We start from the raw sequence: 19,718 nt of genomic DNA, 5'->3' as shown, positions 1-19,718 counted from the left end.
ATCTAATTTTTGTGGTCAGTTTTGTTTCAATTCAGTACACCTATTGTTATAATTTATAATTTTAAATATATTAATGACACATTATTATAAATAATTTGTTTGCACAAGTTATTTATTTTTCTTACAAATTATTTTTCTATAAAAACAAATCAATGCATAACACCCTTCATAAAAATACATCAACGCGTAACATTCTTTTCATGTAAAGCTGTACTTGTCACAACAAGTGTCATCTATAAACATGACAAATATTGATTGGTCAGAATTAGAATAAAATTAAAGAATTAATTGATTAGCGTTTGCCACATCATTCGTCTTCAAACGAGACTTCATACGTTATTTTTCTCTTAAAACTGAGATTGCCCTTAATTGTGTTGGTTAAAAGGATAATTTCGATTGAAAAATGATTTACAAATAAAAAAGCCATACAAAAAGTTTCATAAAAATGAAATGACAGTGACTTTTTAAAAAATTTAAATCAATTTTTTTTTATTTGAAATTAATGGACATAAATTCAATGTCATGTATAATTTTTTGTACAATTTTTTTTTTCAATAATCAAATTTTGAGAGAGATCAATTTCGCTCCTCCCGCATTACAAATCCTGAGAAATAACTTTTTGTTTGATTCCACCTACACCCCTCAATTTGTAGAAAAATATTTGGCCTATTTTGAAAAAAAAAAACGAAAAGAAAAGTATTATTTATTAGTCAATAGGTCTAACCTCATCTCCATTGTTTTTCTGTCTATCTGTCTGTCTCTCCCGTTAAGGTACTCTCAATCACTTTCTTACTGTATTGAAGAAGATCGAATATAACACTCAAACCACATATACATGCATGTATCTATATAAACACAAATCTTTCATGTATAAACATGAATCTTTTATTTCTTTTGAGCATGATTTATATATATAAGATTATATACAGATTCTCCAGTATTGGTTGAAGTATCAATGATGAAGATGATTTCAAAGATCTGCTATACACTTTCTTTCCTTTCTTGTTTTCTTTTTTAATTGGATTTTCTCTTTGATTAGTTGTAGAGAAAGAAGAGGAAAGTCATAAATAAACATGATTGCATGTTAAAGTATTGACCAAAGTTCAACGGGGATGATGATAATCTTTTGTCAAATTGATTAAAAGCAAATCCAGGTACAATGATTTTTGATGCTTTTGTTTGTTGATGTTTTTGTTTGTATATTTTCTTACTCTTCAACTTTCTTTCTTTTCTTTTCTTTTCTTTAGGTGTATGTTTGGAAGCCATGAAAACCCTCATGGAAAAAGAGTCAACTCTCAAGCTTCTAATGTAGAAAAGAAATTAATTTTGGAAGATTTAGTTCATTTTTCTAAATTTATCACGAATGATCTTTTTGGTAGACAATTCCTTTTTTAGTCACTTTTGCACCTTTACTCAATCGAAAGTTATCACTTCAAACCCTAAATCATAAGCAGATTAGGGAATATGAAAATTATTATTTATTTTTGATGTATCCAAAAAAAATTTATTATTATTATTATTTAAAATCAATATATGAAACTAAAAATAATGGTGTCTACGGTTACCCTTCGAGATTAATTGTAAAATAATTTTCAGTGAATGATCTTTAAATATCGCATATTAAATTATCAGTTTAGCCGTTAAAACTTGGGTTATTAATCTTGAAATTATAAGTTTAAATACTTCCTACAAATAATGTGCTAAAGATTAGGTCTATATCTAATCTTCGCTGCCAAACCCCGTCTAATAGAAACTAAACTAGGGGGCAATTTGGAAACTTGCTAAAAAAGTTAGCTTAGCTTTTTGACTTCTTAATTTTTTTACACACAAAAAATTAGAAAAAAAAAAAGCCAATTTTTTTACACAAAAAAGTCGCCAAAAGCCAAAAACTTAAAAAGTCAACGTTTTACTAACTTTCCAAAATACTACATAGATGTACTTTTAAATCTTTAAATATAGTAATAATAATAAAATAATGATGATACAAGAAAATAATGATAATAACATAGTTATAGGCGCATTTAATGCACAAGTACTAATTTCGTTGAAGTTAAATAAATGTTATACAATAATACTAGAGATCAAGAACTCTAAATTCTTGGTTTCTTGCATTAATGTTATATGTTATAATTATCAAATTCTTTTTCTTTTCTTTTTTTAGTTTTATTTTCTTGGATCTTTGGAGATAAAATTTTAAATATGTAAGCTTATTTCATACTTTATTTTTTCACTTCTAAACATAAGTCAAATGAGACTCAAACGAGACCACTCACTTGTAACTAGAAATGATAAAATACAATAAAGAATGAAATTATATGTAACATTTTTTAAATTATTAATGAATGCTTTAAGAACCAAAATTTCATCATATAATTATGTTGCATCTTCTTGTAATTATTGATTTTATTTACATGGGTATAGTATGTATATCAGTTTGTTGTCAATCTATTGAAAATATATTACCGTTATATGTTGGTCAGAACTTTTAAATGATAGAAAGAAATCTTTTAGAACTATTTCCATTTATCGTACTCAAAGATCTTTACTGTGATTTTTAAGAAATAATTTAGACATATAATTATTAAGTTGAATAATGATGTCATTTATTTATTCAAAAGCAATACTGGAAGGTAATATAATGTTTATAATAGGGCTGTTCAAAAATCCGTTTAAACCGGTAATCCGGACCGAACCAGACCGAATCATACGGTTTGGTTCGGTTCTATTAAGAATTGGTTCGGTTTCGGATTAAGAAATATGAGAACCGTAAAAACGGTTCGGTTAATGGATTTTATGAAAAAATCGCGGTTCGAACCGAACCGAACCGAATTTTAAAAGATATATATATAATATCAAGTTTTATTTTTATTAATTAGTTTTTTATAATTTTAATGATATTACGATAGTATATATATGTAATATTAAGTAATGCCTTAATATTATTAGTTTTTATCATGAGTTAAATGTAATTAGTTTGAGTAATTATTTTGCTAATATTAATAATTTATTATTATAAATAGAAATTTTTGGAACCGTAAACCAAACCGAAACCGAACCGTTTTTTCGGTTTGGTTCTGGTCCGGTTTTACAAGTGTAACGGTCTGGTCTGGTTCTCAAAATCACAGAACCGTTAAGATCGGTTCGGTTCTTGGATTTTCTCAGAACCGAACCAATCCGGACCGTGTACACCCCTAGTTTATAAGTAATATATTAGATATATATATATATGTATATATATATTAAGGGAAAGTTTTTAAACGAAAATAATTGTTATAGGAAATATTATGATCTCCTTCACATTTCATGCATATAGAAGATTCTGTATGTCCTCTAGATATGATAAGGATTTACTTTCTCTCCTTGGGATATTATTGCACGTCCCCAAATTTCATTTCCTGTTTTTCCTTGAAAATGCAGAAAACATATGGCCTTCCATTGATAATAACCACACAAGCTCGATGAAGCTCGGCTTATTGATAGCAATGAGGCCTGTTTGTTTCTTCATCCTTCTGGTAATTTCTACAACTGAATGATTACGTGTACTATATTTGATTTTCTCAATCATGTAGCGGGATCATAGTTCTAAAAAACGGCCAGTGAGTATATATCGTACAAGCCGATATGTGTCGGAAAATTAAGGTGGCAATACGGATACGAAAAAATCGCTGCTGAACCGGCTAGTTCCCGTTACATAATGGATTGTAATCGTTTTTCATGCTGTTATACAATCTGCGACAGGATGCTACTCATGTAAAAATAGCTAAGAAATTTTATGGCCGTGACATCCAATACCGATACTCTACGATCAATACCGTTACATTACACGATACTGGAATTCAGAACCATGATTGGGATTGCTTGGTTTATATAAGTTCCCAATAAGATGTAAGAAAGCCAAAATGATTTGGAATCTTATGACTACTTATTTAAAATATTCAAGATTTTAGGGTTTCTTTCTTTATTTTTCACTCATATCACTGACACAAAATAGAGCATAACATTCAAAAAGAAATATAGTTGGAATCTCTATAGTGGTATTCTTCTTGTTTGGCTAGCTAAAAATAAAAAATAAAAAAATACTGAGCTTTTCTTAAATATGTTATGCAATTTTCTTGAATAGTGGTTATGATTTCTTGTTTCTTTTCTTTTGTTTTTTCATTACAGAAAAGAACTAATGTATTTAATTGCATCATGCAGGCTTTCTTAATTGCTTCCCAATCTGGTGATCCCATTTTGGATTGTTAAGGTTAAAAGAATTGAGCAAGAACTGAGGTCGAATTCCCACAATGTCAGCCATGAAGTGCTATCAGAAATCGAAAAAACTGCATACCTGTTATCTCCAGTGAATTCATCGGCAACAAATTTAGCAAGAATTTTGAGTTCATCATTGGATCCTTTCATTCTCTACCATTGAAACTGATGTCTGTATACCAAAAAAACCCTTTTACTAAAATGTAAATGAAAAAATAGAAAAGAAAAGAAACTAATGTTAATTGTTTGATGCAGGTGGCCCCAGTACTGTTCCAAGCATTATCAACAATTCCACACTTGTCACATATTTCGTATATCGGAGCGGATGGTTTGCTCTTCTCATACTACACCAATGGCTATCAAACATTAGCAGTGTATGCTAATTCTTCATTGTTTGTCAATGTGAGTGCCCCAATAGCCATAAAACAGTACACTCAGCCGGTGAATTGCAGCACTGGAAAGCTATATGGAGAAGCTGTTCCTGTTAGGTCACATCCTTCATTTACATTTAATGGAAGCTGGTTGCAAAAGGCCTTGGTTAGTACAAATGGGCATGTTTCATTAGGAACTGGGTGGGAAAACGATCAAGATCTTCAGTTTTTCAATACAGCTGCTATGGATGATAGAAGAGGAGCTCTCTCTCTAGGGTTTCCAGTGAAACCATTGACTGGCTTTTTCTCTGGGATAGACTTTCATGGTGGGAACTTGTATTTTGCTACAAAAGATGGGACATCATTGTTAGATAATGTCTCAATGGGACCACATAATTAAATGTGGTGTTATCATTTATAAGAAGCCTACAATTTAAGTGATTCAATTTAATTAATAGGTTTAAGGGTATATGTGTTATGGACCTAATGTGTAGATACTAGTTGTATAATTTCTATTTCTATGAGGGGCAGAAATAGAAATTAAAACATATTGGTTAAAGTTGGTTTTCATTCCTTTTGAACTTTCACAACCTTTCAGTTTTGAAAACCAATAAATAGAAATTAAAACCAATAATGGTTAAAGTTGGTTTTCATTCCTTTTGAACTTCCACAACCTTTCAGTTTTGAAAACCAATTACAACCTTTAAAAGGTTATGGTCCCTATTCCTTCCCAAGGTGAAAAAATAAGAACACTACCATTTTTCTTTCTAAATCCTCTCATGGAGAAACATAAGGCACCAAAGGGGAAATGATTAGAAGGCAATAACATAGTCAATATCAAAGGTTTTATTGACAATCAGACGCTTCCGTTTAACCGTTCATCAATGGATTCAGGTATGTCATTTTGTCTTGATTTCTTGATAATACACATGGTAAATGATCCAAAGTGTAAGGTTTATGTTCTGAAATTTATGTTTACAATTGGTATCAGAGCATGCATATCATGTGTCTTATCAGAATTGATATGCTTTATTCATTCTATTTAGTTTCCTGGAATCAGATTCTGAATTTTCTTATGGATGTAAATTCTGTTTTTTCCTGTTTTGTTCTGTGAAAATGGCAATTTGTTTTCTGGAATTGTAAAATGATTCGGTGGGCAGTTTTTTTTTTTTCCTCTCAAATGGATGAACATCATGTATTTATATATATATATATAGATATATCTTGCGATTTGATCGGTTTCATTTTGAACATCATAAAAAAAAAAACTATTTGTTTTTGGACCCGTTAATTCTATTTATATATGTATATATATAATTGGAATTGCTGCAGATTATATAAAATATACGGGGTCACAAATTTAGAAATCTTTAAATTTAATGTAATTTCATACAACGTCTACAGAAATTTAATTTTCTAACACTCTCAATATAAGTCAATTCAAACAAGATGTCACAAAAGTGATCTCTCTTGTCTAGATTGTTTTATATGGAATGTTTTGAAGTTCATGTCTGTGTATCTCATGCGGGTATTTATTGGTCCAAAGACATGATTAAGACTTGGCAGAATTACACACACATTTTGTGGTGATAAACATGTGCCAATTGTCAAGAAAACCTAATGTGAATAATAAATCCATCAAAAGATAGATTTGCTATTTGACATAACTTATTGTCAATGTTTGATCATTACAACAAGAATACCACTTACAGTTAATATCACTACCCAAAGGCTTGGTATTAATGTTGTGCTAGATATCTTGAGATGTTGTCATTAAATTAATTTATTTAGAGATTATCTGTTTGGTAACTTAATGTGAACATTAGGTAATTGCAACATTTTTTGAGGATGTTGAGTTTGGGGAGAGAAATCCAGTTAGAGACATTGTCTTTGAGGAGGAAGCAGGAGTAATCCCACTTCCTACTACTACTTTTGACCAATCACAGGTTCCTATACCTGTCATTGCTCGAGAAGTAATTTCGAATCTTCAACCAGACAATGTTGTTCAAGATAATATAGTTCAAACCTCCATTCAAGATGAGGTAATTGTTCCTGAGGAACAAACTCTACAACCTCAACCTCAACAATCTGTGCCATTAAGGCGATCCACCAGAGAAAGGAGATTTGTATTTTCAGATGATTATATTGTATATCTCCAGGAACATGAGGTAGAAAATGGAATGTCGAAAGATGATCCAATCAACTTTCGTCAAGCCATGAAAAGTTCCAACTCTCATAAGTGGATAGAAGCCATGAATGAAGAATATAAGCACTGCAAGACCACTTAAGTTATATTGTGACAATAAGTCTGCAGTTTTATATTCCAATAACAACAGGAGCTCGACAAAATCAAAGCATATTGATATCAAGTTCCTAGTTGTAAAAGAAAGAGTGCAGAGTGGACAGATTTCCATAGAACACATTGGGACAAACTCCATGATAGCGGATCTACTTACGAAAGGACTACCACCCAAGGTCTTTCATGAGCACACTGCTCAGATGGGTGCTGTTCTATTTGAGAACATTCTGGTTTAGTGGGAGTTTGTATTTATATTACTGCTTTATGTCAGCCTTGAGTTTTATCTATGTAATTAGATTAATTTCTGCAAAAATGAAATATTCAGGTTATTACGCTCTGTTACGTATTGTGAAGTATTAATCTCAATAAAGTTAAGTAGGACCAGTTGGAAATAGGCATGTATGGATCACATCACATGTAATTTCCATGCTACACATCCATGATTGATCTATGTCATTTAGCTGTATTAGTATACGTGACCATTGGTGGGTCGAGTTACGATTGATGTAACGAAGACCGCTTTGATCCTATATTAATATAGTTAATGGACAAAATTGTTTGGATACCCTCAAGTTATGATAACAAATTTCTGAGCTTACTAAAGTTAAGCACATTTTTCAGGATACATATGTGGTCCAGTGGGAGATTGTTAGATAATGTCTCAATGGGACCACATAATTAAATGTGGTGTTATCATTTATAAGAAGCCTACAATTTAAGTGATTCAATTTAATTAATAGGCTTAAGGGTATATGTGTTATGGACCTAATGTGTAGATACTAGTTGTATAATTTCTATTTCTATGAGGGGCATAAATAGAAATTAAAACATATTGGTTAAAGTTGGTTTTCATTCCTTTTGAACTTCCACAACCTTTCAGTTTTGAAAACCAATAAATAGAAATTAAAACCAATAATGGTTAAAGTTGGTTTTCATTCATTTTGAACTTCCACAACCTTTCAGTTTTGAAAACCAATTACAACCTTTAAAATGTTATGGTCCCTATTCCTTCCTAAGGTGGAAAAATAAGAACACTACCATTTTTCTTTCTAAATCCTCTCAAGGAGAAACATAAGGCACCAAAGGGGGAAGGATTAGAAGGCAATGACATAGTCAATATCAAAGGTTTTATTGACAATCAGACGCTTCCGTTTAACCGTTCATCAATGGATTCAGGTATGTCATTTTGTCTTGATTTCTTGATAATACACATGGTAAATGATCCAAAGTGTAAGGTTTATGTTCTGAAATTTATGTTAACAATCATGGCTAGTCAAGCCATGATGTCCGTGCTTTACTCGCAGGCATTACCGGTTTGATAGATATGTGCCATGATGAAGTTACGCCTGAATCAGAGTTGGAGAAAAATTGATGCAAATGGAGGATTGTACAAAAGATCTTTTGGGTAATCTCTCAAGTAATCTTTCTATCTTCATAAGATTCTAGTCAAGAGGTACATATATCATAATTGCAACGGATTGAAAATCCATGTACAATTCAAAAAATTTCTAGTGTGGTCCAAATTCATTTAGTTGTGAGTTTCATCATACAATAATTGAATACGGATTGCACATTATTTTTCTAAATAAACTTCTCGATATGAGTTGTGGGTCCTAACTTTATTTACAAAATAAGCTTCTATAGAAACTTTTAGAGTAAATTATGCTTTTTTTCCTTGAACTTTCTCCTTAATGTCACTTATGTTTCTCATCTTCTAATTGTAACAATCAAGTTTTCAAACTTCTACCCATCCTTGATTGAAAGTTGAAACATGAGAAACCAAAGTGAAATTTGAATGGGAATTAGAGGGTGAAAAGTATAATTTGCCATACAAAAATTTTCCTCTAATACCCCAAAAATGTGCTCATGTGACCCTCATGTAAAAACTTTCCTTTTGAAATCTTAACAATAAGTGACTGCAAAACCCAATTGAAGCACAAATTAAACTTGAAGATTTGATTGTTGTATGCAAAAAGATGAAAGACCAAAGTGAAATTTGAGTAAAAGTTTGAAGGTGAAAATTTTAATTTTCAACTTCTATATGTACATACAGGTATTTTGAATTCAATTCTTGATACAAGTAAAATTGAAGCTGGGAAAATGCAACTTGAAGAAAAAGAAATTGACTTGGCTCAACTGCTGGAAGATGTAGTTGATCTGTATCATCCTCTTGGCACGAAAAAAGGTGTAGATGTGGTTTTGGATCCTTGTGATAGCTCTGTCACCAAATTTTCAAAGGTTAAATGTGATCAGACCAAACTCAAACAGATATTCTGCAACTTACTGAGCAATGCTGTCAAATTTACATCTGAGGGACATGTGGTAGTTCGGGCTTGGGCTAAAAAGGCCCATTTTGATACCGCCATGTTTTCTTCTAGCTCGAACAAGTCCTTGCAGTGTCTTTCATGTTTGTTTTTCAACGATGATGAATCATACAATGGCCTGGAATCTATGAACACCATCCAAGAAAATTCAAACTCTGGAATTTGTTTTCGAGGTGGACGATACAGGACCAGGAATTCCAAAAGAGAAGCATAATTCTGTTTTTGAAAACTATGTTCAAGTCAAAGGGACAGGTCTTGCACCAGAAGGCACTGGCTTGGGGCTTGGTATTGTTCAATCTCTGGTATGTTGTAAATTTGTAGTAGTAGTTCACTGCTTGATTTCCATACTAAGATGTACTGATTTGCTTTCAGCTACTAATTTGCAACTGCTCTAAATTAAATGACTGATGTAGTCCTAAATTTTCTTCATTCTTCTTTCTTTTCGCAAGGTTGGTTAATTAATTTCCAATGTTTTAGCTTCTTAATTACTTGTTATTCCATTCCAGGTCCGTCTAATGGGTGGTGAAATCAGTATTGCAGACAAGGAAATTGGCGAAAAGGGGACCTGCTTCAGGTTTAATATTTTCGTTACTATGTATGAGACGACAGATTCAAGCGCTAATGCAAGAGAAGATGATGTTGAGTCACAGGGCGGTTACATATCTTGTGATTCATCTGAACATTCGAGGCCACTGAGCACCCGCACCACCAGCCCTAAACCGGAGGGATCACATGTTGTACTCTTTATTGAAAGTGAAACGCGACAGAGGATTTCACAGAAAGTCATGGAAAGACTAGGGATAAAAGTGTCTGCTGTGAGAGATTGTGAGCAACTTTCACATACCCTAAAGAAGCTAAAACAGAAGCTAAACCTCTCCCACTACAGTTCTTTGGGTAGATCAGATTTGAGTTTGGGCAGTCTCAGCAGACCCGTGTCGCGTGATTCCAGTACCAGAGCCAAGGAAGTCCTATTAAGTGCATTAGATGGGACAGACAACATACCAAATTTTCAGAAAAGGACTAATCTGAAAGGTGCGTTAAATTTCATACTAATTGTGATCGATACAAGGGCCAGTCCATTTCAAGAACTAAGCAGGGCAGTGGTAGAGTTCAAAAGAGACCTTCAACATACTTGTTGTAGAATTGTTTGGATCGATAAACCTGGCGCACATAGCATCCATTCAAAAGGACTCGACTTGGATAAGCTCCCTCCTACTGATTTGATCATATCTAAGCCTTTCCATGGTTCTCGATTGAATCATGTGATCGGACTTCTACCAGAGTTTGGGGGCACTTTGCCCGATATTTCACCCAGAAAAAGGAGACAAGACGCTCTTCAACTTGAAAAAATTCCTTCAGGATTGCACTTTTCAACGAGTGAGAATCATATGATTTCAAAATCGAAGAGTGGTGAGAGGCCCTCTAGTGGGAAGGAAGTTTTGGGTTCAGGTGACAAGCTCGCAGTCAAACCAGTTGGAGAAATAAAGGAACATGGTGGGACAAGCAGTGAGAAGCCTTTGAGTGGGAAGAAAGTATTGGTTGCAGAGGACAAAGCAGTGTTACTTAAGCTGGCTGCCGCTAATATTTCAAAGCTTGGTGCAGATGTTGAAACATGTAGAAATGGTGAAGAAGCTTTTGAAATAGTCTGCAAAGGTCTAAGGGATCGAAGGAAAGATGGAGGTTCTGCATTTCTTCCTTATGACTATATTTTGATGGACTGCGAGGTAAAAGAATCTTCCTACCATTTTTTTATGCACACCCTCTTGCTTGTGTTATGCTGCATTTTTTACAACTACTCTATCAACTGCAGTAGCAGTAAAGTTGTTCCAGTGTGACTTAGGCATCATAGGTTTAAAATGTTGGAAAAATGGTTAAATATAGGCATATTATTGAATCCAAATTTGAGTGGGCTCCAAACGTCTTTTGGGGTGGGTCCGAAGAGGTGACGTGTTCCTTACCGCGTGGCAAGTCACACGGTGAAGACGGAACGTCAAAACTATTTATGAGTGAATGGGAAGTTGACGTTGTTTTCGGGTTTAACATTAATTTTTTAGATAAAAAATTCTTTTGAATTTTTTCAATAAAAATTATTGTGGAAATATAATTTAATTCTAAATTCAAATTTTGGGTTCCTAAGTGGTTTCCTAAAGTTTGTAATTGTGAGAATTTTATTTAAATTCTAAATTCAAATTTTAGATTCCTTAGTGGTTTCCTAAAATTTGTATCTCTTACTGTATTTATTAAAATTTTCAATTTAGTTATATATATATATATATATATATTCTAAATAGTTTTTAATAAATAAGGTTACTAGCAGTTGCTTTAGTTGACCAACGGACAACCTTTTTCAAATTTGTTTGAATATAAGGTTTCATAGTGTTAACGGTCCAAAATTGTTTTGGATACTTAACAGGTAGCACCTGTTCGGGCAGGTTTTTTGTCTCATTTTTTGCCTATATATAGATGCTATTCCAGCAGTTTTGGTACTTGAAAAAATTCCGAAAATTTCAGTATGATATTCCATCATTGCTGTCTAATTTTTCTCTAGTGCATTTATTCTTTATATTTAGTTTTAGAATAAAATAGAGAGAGTATAGATCACAAGTTTGGTTCGCCGAACAAATTATTTGAAGTGCTACTACAATTTGTGAAGATCATTGTATCTTGGGAGATAGACACCACTCAACCGTAAGCACCGTAGCGGGGCGAATCTGTCTTAAGGACAGAGTGTCACACACTCGACTTGGTCTTAATTTTAATTTGGTTCGATAAATAAATCTAGTATGTTATTTATTTATTTTGTTTGAATTTATTTCAAGTTATTTTATTTACACAGAAGATTGTTCCTACAATCTTAAGACATATTCGAATTATTCTGTTTACAGAATTTTTCGTTTGTTTCCCTTTTTCATTCTTTGTAAATAATTTCGGAAGAAAATTATTTTCTGTGAATTTACAAAATAATATTCTGGTTGGAAAAACAAATAGTGATTATATGCTATGTGACAGATAGTAGTAATATACTGTCTCTTTTCTTTGACAACTAATAGCACGATACTGGTGTCATTAACAATTCAGAATATATTTTTGTGGAAATTTGTCAGGAAATTAATTTTGGTTTTTTAGAAATTATTTTCTGAGTTTTCATTAATTAAAATTCTGTTTTCAGTATTTTAATTGTTGAAGTGTTACTGAAATTAATTTTCTGTGTGTAATTAATTTGGTTAAATAAAATTTTATTTTATTTCCTAATTAATTGAAAAATAAAATTTATTTTCTTATTTCTTTTATTTTACAGAATTTAATTTCTTGTGTGGAATTAATTTGGTTAAATAAAATTTTGTTTTATTTCCAAATTAATTGAAAAATAAAAGTTATAGTTTTATTTTTTTTATTTTACAGAATTTAATTTTCTGTGTGGAATTAATTTATTTAAATAAAATTTTATTTTATTTTCAAATTAATTGGAAAATAAAAGTTACATTATTGTTTCTTTTATTTTTACAGAATTTAATTCTGTGAATTTGGTTTAATTTTCTGTGTAGTGTAAATTCTAATTATAATTTTGTTTTATATATTAGAATTGATGGCTACTGAAACCAATGCCCAAACAAGTACTACTGTGGTGGCTGCAATGACACCAACCCCTTCTCCTGTTGTAACAGTACCGGTAAATCACGGTGAAAAGTCAGAGAAGTTCTCAGGAACTGACTTTAAAAGATGGCAACAGAAAATGTTGTTCTATCTTACAACTCTGAATCTGGCTCGTTTTCTCTGTGAAGATGCTCCTATCCTGAAAGAGGATGAAACTGACCGGCAAGTGGTTGCTGCGGTTGATGCTTAGAAACATGCCGATTTCCTTTGCCGGAATTATGTCTTGAACGGACTTGACAACACATTATACAACGTCTACAGTCCAATCAAGACAGTAAAGGAACTTTGGGAATCGTTGGAGAAAAAGTATAAAACGGAAGATGCCGGCTCAAAGAAATTTGTGATTGGCAGATTCTTAGATTTTGTAATGGTTGATTCAAAAACTGTGATCAGCCAAGCTCAAGATTTCTAACTCATTCTGCATGACATTCACGCAGAAGGCATGTCACTCAGTGAATTCTTCCAAGTTGCAGCCTTAATTGAAAAATTACCAAAAGGCTGGAAGGAGTTCAAGAACTACCTCAAACACAAGCGCAAAGAAATTTCTATGGATGAATTAATTGTGCGTTTGAGAATTGAGAAGGACAACCGCAATTCTGAAAAGCGGGTTGGTAAGCATCCTGTGGAGTCTAAGGCAAATGTGGTGGAACATGTTTCAAAAACCAAGAAACGAAAGTCTTCTGGAGAAAGTTCATCACAAGGCTCTAAAGGGGGGGATAATAAAAAGTACAAGTTTAATGGCAAATGTTACATCCGTAACAAAGAGGGACATCGGGCCAAAGATTGCCGTAGCAAAGGCAAAAGCAAAAGAAGAACAAGCAAGAAGCCTGCTCAAGCCCATATGACTGAAGTGGACAATATTTCCAATGGTGTCGATGACATCAATCTTTCTGCAGTTGTTTCCGAGGCTAATCTTGTCAAAAATCCTAAAGAATGGTGCTTGGACACTGGTGCTACTCGTCATATTTGTGCCGACAAAAAGATGTTCACATCTTATTCTATAGTGGACAATGGTGAACAACTCTTTATAGGCAACTCCTCAACTTCCAAAGTTGAAGGACAAGGAAAGATTGTACTCAAGATGACATCTGGAAAGGAACTCACTCTCAACAATGTGCTGCATGTACCGGACATTCGCAAGAATTTAGTTTCCGGATCTCTGTTGAGTAAGAATGGGTTTAGGCTAGTTTTTGAAAGTGACAAGTTTGTACTTACTAAAAACGGGATGTATGTAGGGAAAGGTTACATGTCTGATGACCTTTTCAAATTAAATGTAATGACCGCTGTACCCTCAGTTATTAATAATACATCTTCTTCTTACTTGCTTGAATCTTCAAATTTATGGCATGGTAGACTAGGACATATTAATTATGGATCTTTGCGTAGATTAATTAATATGGAATGTTTACCTAAATCTAACATTGATTCAAATCATAAATGTGAAATTTGTGTTGAAGCAAAATTATCTAAAACTCATTTTCATTCAATTGAAAGAAGTACGGAACCACTTGAATTAATTCATAGTGACATTTGTGATTTTAAATCAATTCAAACCAGAGGTGGAAAAAGGTATGTAATCACTTTTATAGATGACTATACTAGATATAGTTATATTTATTTAATTCGAACCAAGGATGAAGCTTTGGAAACTTTCATTCAATATAAGAATGAAGTTGAAAATCAACTTGGTAAGAAAATCAAGAAACTTAGAAGTGATAGAGGTGGTGAATATGAATCACCTTTTGGTGAGTGTTGTAAAGAACATGAAATAATTCATCAAATCACCGCTCCTTACTCACCTCAGCAAAATGGAATTGCTGAAAGGAAAAATAGGACTTTAAAAGAAATGATGAATGTCATGTTAATCAGTTCTGGATTACCTCAGAACTTGTGGGGGGAAGCAATACTTTCTGCTAATTATATTTTAAATAAAGTACCCCGAAAAAAAGTGAATCAAACACCTTATGAAATGTGGCATGGTAGGGTAACCATCCTACAAATACTTAAAAGTGTGAGGGCGTTTGGCTAAAGTGGCTATTCCTAGTCCTAAAAATACTAAGATAGGTCCTAAGACCATTGATTGCATTTTTATTGGTTATGCTAAGAATAATAGTGCATATCGGTTTTTGATTCATAAATCAGAACATATCGAAATACATGTAAATACTATTTTTGAGTCTCGGAATGCATCATTCTTTGAACATGTATTTCCAAATAAGATTGGACAAGAGACTAGTAATAATAAGAGATCTTTTGATGCTATTACTAGTCAGGATCAAGAACATGATCTAGAACAAGAGTTAGATCAAAATGAGGAAGAGGAACTTAGGCGTAGTAAACGTGCTAGAACCTCAAAATCTTTTGGTCCAGATTTTCTCACATTTTTGTTAGAAAATGAGCCTTTAACTTTTAAAGAAGCTATGTCCAATCCTAAAGCTCCGTCATGGAAAGAAGGTGTCAACAGTGAAATTGAATCCATCTTGCAAAATCACACTTGGGAATTAGTGGACTTGCCACCAGGTTGTAAACCTCTTGGGTACAAGTGGATTTTCAAAAGAAAATTGAAAGCAGATGGATCAATAGACAAATACAAGGCAAGACTTGTAGTCAAAGGTTTTAGACAGAAAGAAAGTCTAGATTACTTTGACACATACTCACCGGTTACTAGAATAACATCCATTAGAATGCTAATTGCCATTGCATCTCTATACAATCTAGAAATTCATCAAATGGATGTTAAAATCGCTTTCGTAAGTGGTGAGTTAAATGAAGAAATTTACATGGAACAACCAGAACGGTTTTCTGTTCCAGGGAAAGAAAAGAAAGTGTGTAAATTGGTTAAATCATTATATGGTTTAAAACAAGCGCCAAAGCAATGGCATGAGAAATTTGACAAGGCAATGATGTCAAATGGATTTAAAATTAATGAGTGTGACAAATGTGTTTATATTAAAAACACCGATAAAGGTTATGTCATTGTATGTCTTTATGTAGATGATATGCTCATCATTGGTAGTAATAATGACATGATTAAAATTACCAAGAAAATGTTGAATAAACATTTTGACATGAAGGACATGGGCATTGCTGATGTAATACTTGGTATAAAAATCACCAAAACATCAGAAGGATATGCTTTGTCACAATCTCATTACATTGAGAAAATACTTGACAAATTCAACGAAGATGATGATCATCTTGCTAGAACACCTGTAGATGTTAATTTGTATCTTTCTAAGAATGTACAGGAAAGTATTTATCAATTAGAGTATGCCTAAATTATTGGAAGCTTAATGTACTTGATGAACTGCACTCGCCTGGATATAGCTTATGCAGTAAGTAAATTAAGTAGATATACGAGTAATCCGGGAATAGAACACTGGAAAGCAATTATAAGGGTTCTAAGATATCTCTGATTTACTCGTAACATTGGGCTTCATTATACTAGATATCCAGCAGTACTTGAAGGATACTGTGATACAAATTGGATATCGGATACTAGAGACTCGAAGTCCACCAGTGGGTATGTCTTTACTCTTGGTGGGGCGGCTGTATCTTGGAAATCTTCCAAACAGACTTATATTGCTAGGTCTACTATGGAATCTGAATTCATAGCTTTAGACAAAGCAGGAGAAGAGGCAGAATGGCTTCGCCACTTCCTTGAAGATATTCCAATATGACCAAAACCGGTGCCTGCTATATGCATACATTGCGATAGTCAATCAGCTATAGGTAGAGCACAGAGTCATATGTATAATGGTAAGTCACGACATATTCGTCGTCGACATAACACCGTGAGACAACTACTCTCTAATGAAATTATTTCCATAGAATATGTTAAGTCTAAAGATAACATAACGGATCCACTAACCAAAGAGTCAGCAAGAGAGTTAGTTGAGAATTCATCGAGGGGAATGGGACTTAAGCCTATTAAATAAGAGTTACCACAACGGCAACCCAACCTAGTTGACTGGAGATCCCAAGATCTAGGTTCAAAGGGACAACCGAGTTGTGATTGACCCAAAAGGATCATTGGGGAGTCTAACTCCTACCCATTTCTTTGATAAAATAGTGATGTCTGCAGCGTTTGAGGTTAAGTAAAATTTTAATGATTCTTATATCTAGGTGAGTGTGAACTAGGCCGGTTCTATAAGATTTGTGAAGGGCTACAAGTCTTTAGAGCACTCATGAAAAATCAGGCTGTTCAGGGCCAAAATGAACACAATAGTGAGAACTAAACTGTGTCTGGAGATAATCTGTGTGAGTTCTATTGTCTTGGTTTACACAAACGGCTGAACAGTTCAAGACATCATGTTCACTGGTTAGCTAGTAAATCCGATAGTGTCTCACAAGGGAAGGTTTAAAGCCAAAAGCTACCTATTCTTTGCAGAATATTTTCAATTTATGTACTCTCTGTTATTAGGTCATGTTGTTGCATTTTCTCTCCGTCAAATTCCATTCATGTGGGGGATTGTTGGAAAAATGGTTTAATATAGGCACATTATTGAGCCCAAATTTCAGTGGGCCCAAACGTCTTTGGGGGTGGGTCCGAAGAGGTGACGTGTTCCTTACCGCGTGGCAAGTCACACGGTGAAGACGGAACGTCAAAACCATTTATGAGTGAATGGGAAGTTGACGTCGTTTTCGGGTTTAATATTAATTTTTTAGATAAAAAATTCTTTTGAATTTTTTCAATAAAAATTATTGTGGGAATATAATTTAATTCCAAATTCAAATTTTGGGTTCCTAAGTGGTTTCCTAAAATTTGTAATTGTGGGAATTTTATTTAAATTCTAAATTCAAATTTTAGGTTCCTTAGTGGTTTCTTAAAATTTGTATCTCTTACTTTATTTATTAAAATTTTCAATTTAGTTATATATATATATATATATATTCTAAATAGTTTTAATAAATAAGGTTACTAGCAGTTGCTTTAGTTGACCAACGGACAACCTTTTTCAAATTTGTTTGAATATAAGGTTTCATAGTGTTAACGGTCCGAAACTGTTTTGGATACTTAACAGGTAGCACCTGTTCGGGCAGGTTTTTTGTCCCATGTTTTGCCTATATATAGATGCTATTCCAGCAGTTTTGGTACTTGAAAAAATTCTGAAAATTTCAGTATGATATTCCATCACTGCTGTCTAATTTTTCTCTAGTGCATTTATTCTTCATATTTAGTTTTAGAATAAAATAGAGAGAGTATAGATCACAGGTTTGGTTCGCCGAACAAATTGTTTGAAGTGCTACTACAATTTGTGAAGATCATTATATCTTGGGAGATAGACACCACTCAACCGTAAGCACCGTAGCGGGGCGAATCTGTCTTAAGGACAGAGTGTCACACACTTGACTTGGTCTTAATTTTAATTTGGTTCAATAAATAAATCTGATATGTTATTTATTTATTTTGTTTGAATTTATTTCGAGTTATTTTATTTACACAGAAGATTGTTCCTACATAAAACACCAAAGCCACGTCTCTATATACAGAGATAAAGCAATGTACATCTAATATTTTCTACCAATTGAATCATATTAGAATCATAACTACAATAAAATTAATAAAGGAAATAAGAAAATCTAATAAAATCATGAACTATGTTTAGTTTAAAATTACATTTGTGTATCCAATTTTTTGTCCCGACAATGTTAGGTAGCTCAAATTTTTGTGGCTCAAATGGCTCAAATCTGTCAAAACGACGTCGTTTTGACAGATTTTGAGTGTAAAACGACGTCGTTTTGACAGATTTGAGCCATTTGAGCTACAAAAATTTAAGCTACCAAACATTTTCCTTTTTGTCCTTGTGATGAAATTAGTACTCCTGATTTGATTATAACAGATGCCGATATTGGACGGTTTCACAGCAACAAGACGAATACGGGAGGAGGAGAAATATTATGGTGTTCGCATACCCATCATAGCACTCACTGCTCATACATCTGGGGAGGAAGCAGGTAGGATGATGCAAGCCGTAATGGACTTTCATCTACCTAAGCCACTGAAAAGAGAACTGTTAATGGAAGCTATTTCACATATCATTAGTAATAGTAACCAAAACATGTGAAGCATTTCTTGTATTTGCCTTTTACCTTGGTCAGTACTTACGTGTATTAGATGTGTACTTTTAAAGCAAAATTATGCAAACATGTCAAGTCGCAGGGCTAATTAATTGATGGGTCAAATAATTTGAAGAAAATAAGTTCTTTTGTTGTATGAGATTTTTGCAAGTTTCTGGTACCGTTGTCTCATGATGTAATTGAGTTGAGGTTGAAATCGAAGGCCAAAAAAAGTGGAACGTAATATAATGAAACATATATGAAATCAATGTTTTAAAAACTGGATCGGTGAGTGAACCGAAAAAGAAATCGGATGGACGGTCACTGGTTCAACCGTCAGGTTGAATCGAAATCGAACCGTGCTGTAATAAATATATTAAAATTGTATTTAAATAAAAATATAAGTAATAAATTAAAAATTAAAAATATTAAATTATCTTAAATATTTGTCCTAATTTTTTTTTACTGAAAAATATAATAATTTATTTTAAAATATTATTAATTTTAATTTTGGAAGAGGAAATCAAAATATTTAATATTCTATCCATATGATTTTAATTCAAAATTTTGATTGAAAGAAGAGCAAAAATTTTGAAGGATATCAAAATTTCAATATTCCCTCCAATACATTTGATTGAATCCCACATGAATTTCTTGAGTTTTTTTGAAAGAATTTTTTTCTTATAAATGAGTAGAGACTTTCACAATAATTTCAAACTCTTAATGAGATTCCTTACAAGAGGAGACCATTGAAAGAAA

The 19,718-nt window shown here is 32.8% G+C and overlaps 1 protein-coding gene across 1 annotated transcript; it reads left to right on the top strand.

Moving 5' to 3' along the window:
- The first annotated feature begins 3,482 nt into the window (after positions 1 to 3,482).
- Positions 3,483 to 18,967, top strand: LOC114288155 (histidine kinase CKI1-like). Its single transcript, XM_082912109.1, has 7 exons — positions 3,483 to 3,512; positions 3,739 to 3,861; positions 4,507 to 4,948; positions 8,975 to 9,243; positions 9,419 to 9,547; positions 9,752 to 10,969; positions 18,743 to 18,967. The coding sequence occupies exons 1-7, from the start codon at positions 3,483 to 3,485 to the stop codon at positions 18,965 to 18,967; spliced, it is 2,436 nt and encodes an 811-aa protein (XP_082768235.1).
- Positions 18,968 to 19,718: the final 751 nt, after the last annotated feature.

This window comes from Camellia sinensis, chromosome 2 (genome assembly GCF_055761805.1).
Source record: "Camellia sinensis isolate YWXY chromosome 2, ASM5576180v1, whole genome shotgun sequence".
Classification (NCBI taxonomy): domain Eukaryota; kingdom Viridiplantae; phylum Streptophyta; class Magnoliopsida; order Ericales; family Theaceae; genus Camellia; species Camellia sinensis.
This window is presented reverse-complemented; position numbering and strand designations above follow the sequence as displayed.

Coding starts and splice junctions, on each gene's coding strand:
- LOC114288155 (XM_082912109.1), top strand. CDS start 3,483: ATGAGGCCTGTTTGTTTCTTCATCCTTCTG. Junction 4,949..8,974: donor CTCTGGGATAGACTTTCATG/GTGGGAACTTGT, acceptor ATGTACATACAG/GTATTTTGAATTCAATTCTT. Junction 10,970..18,742: donor ATATTTTGATGGACTGCGAG/GTAAAAGAATCT, acceptor TGATTATAACAG/ATGCCGATATTGGACGGTTT.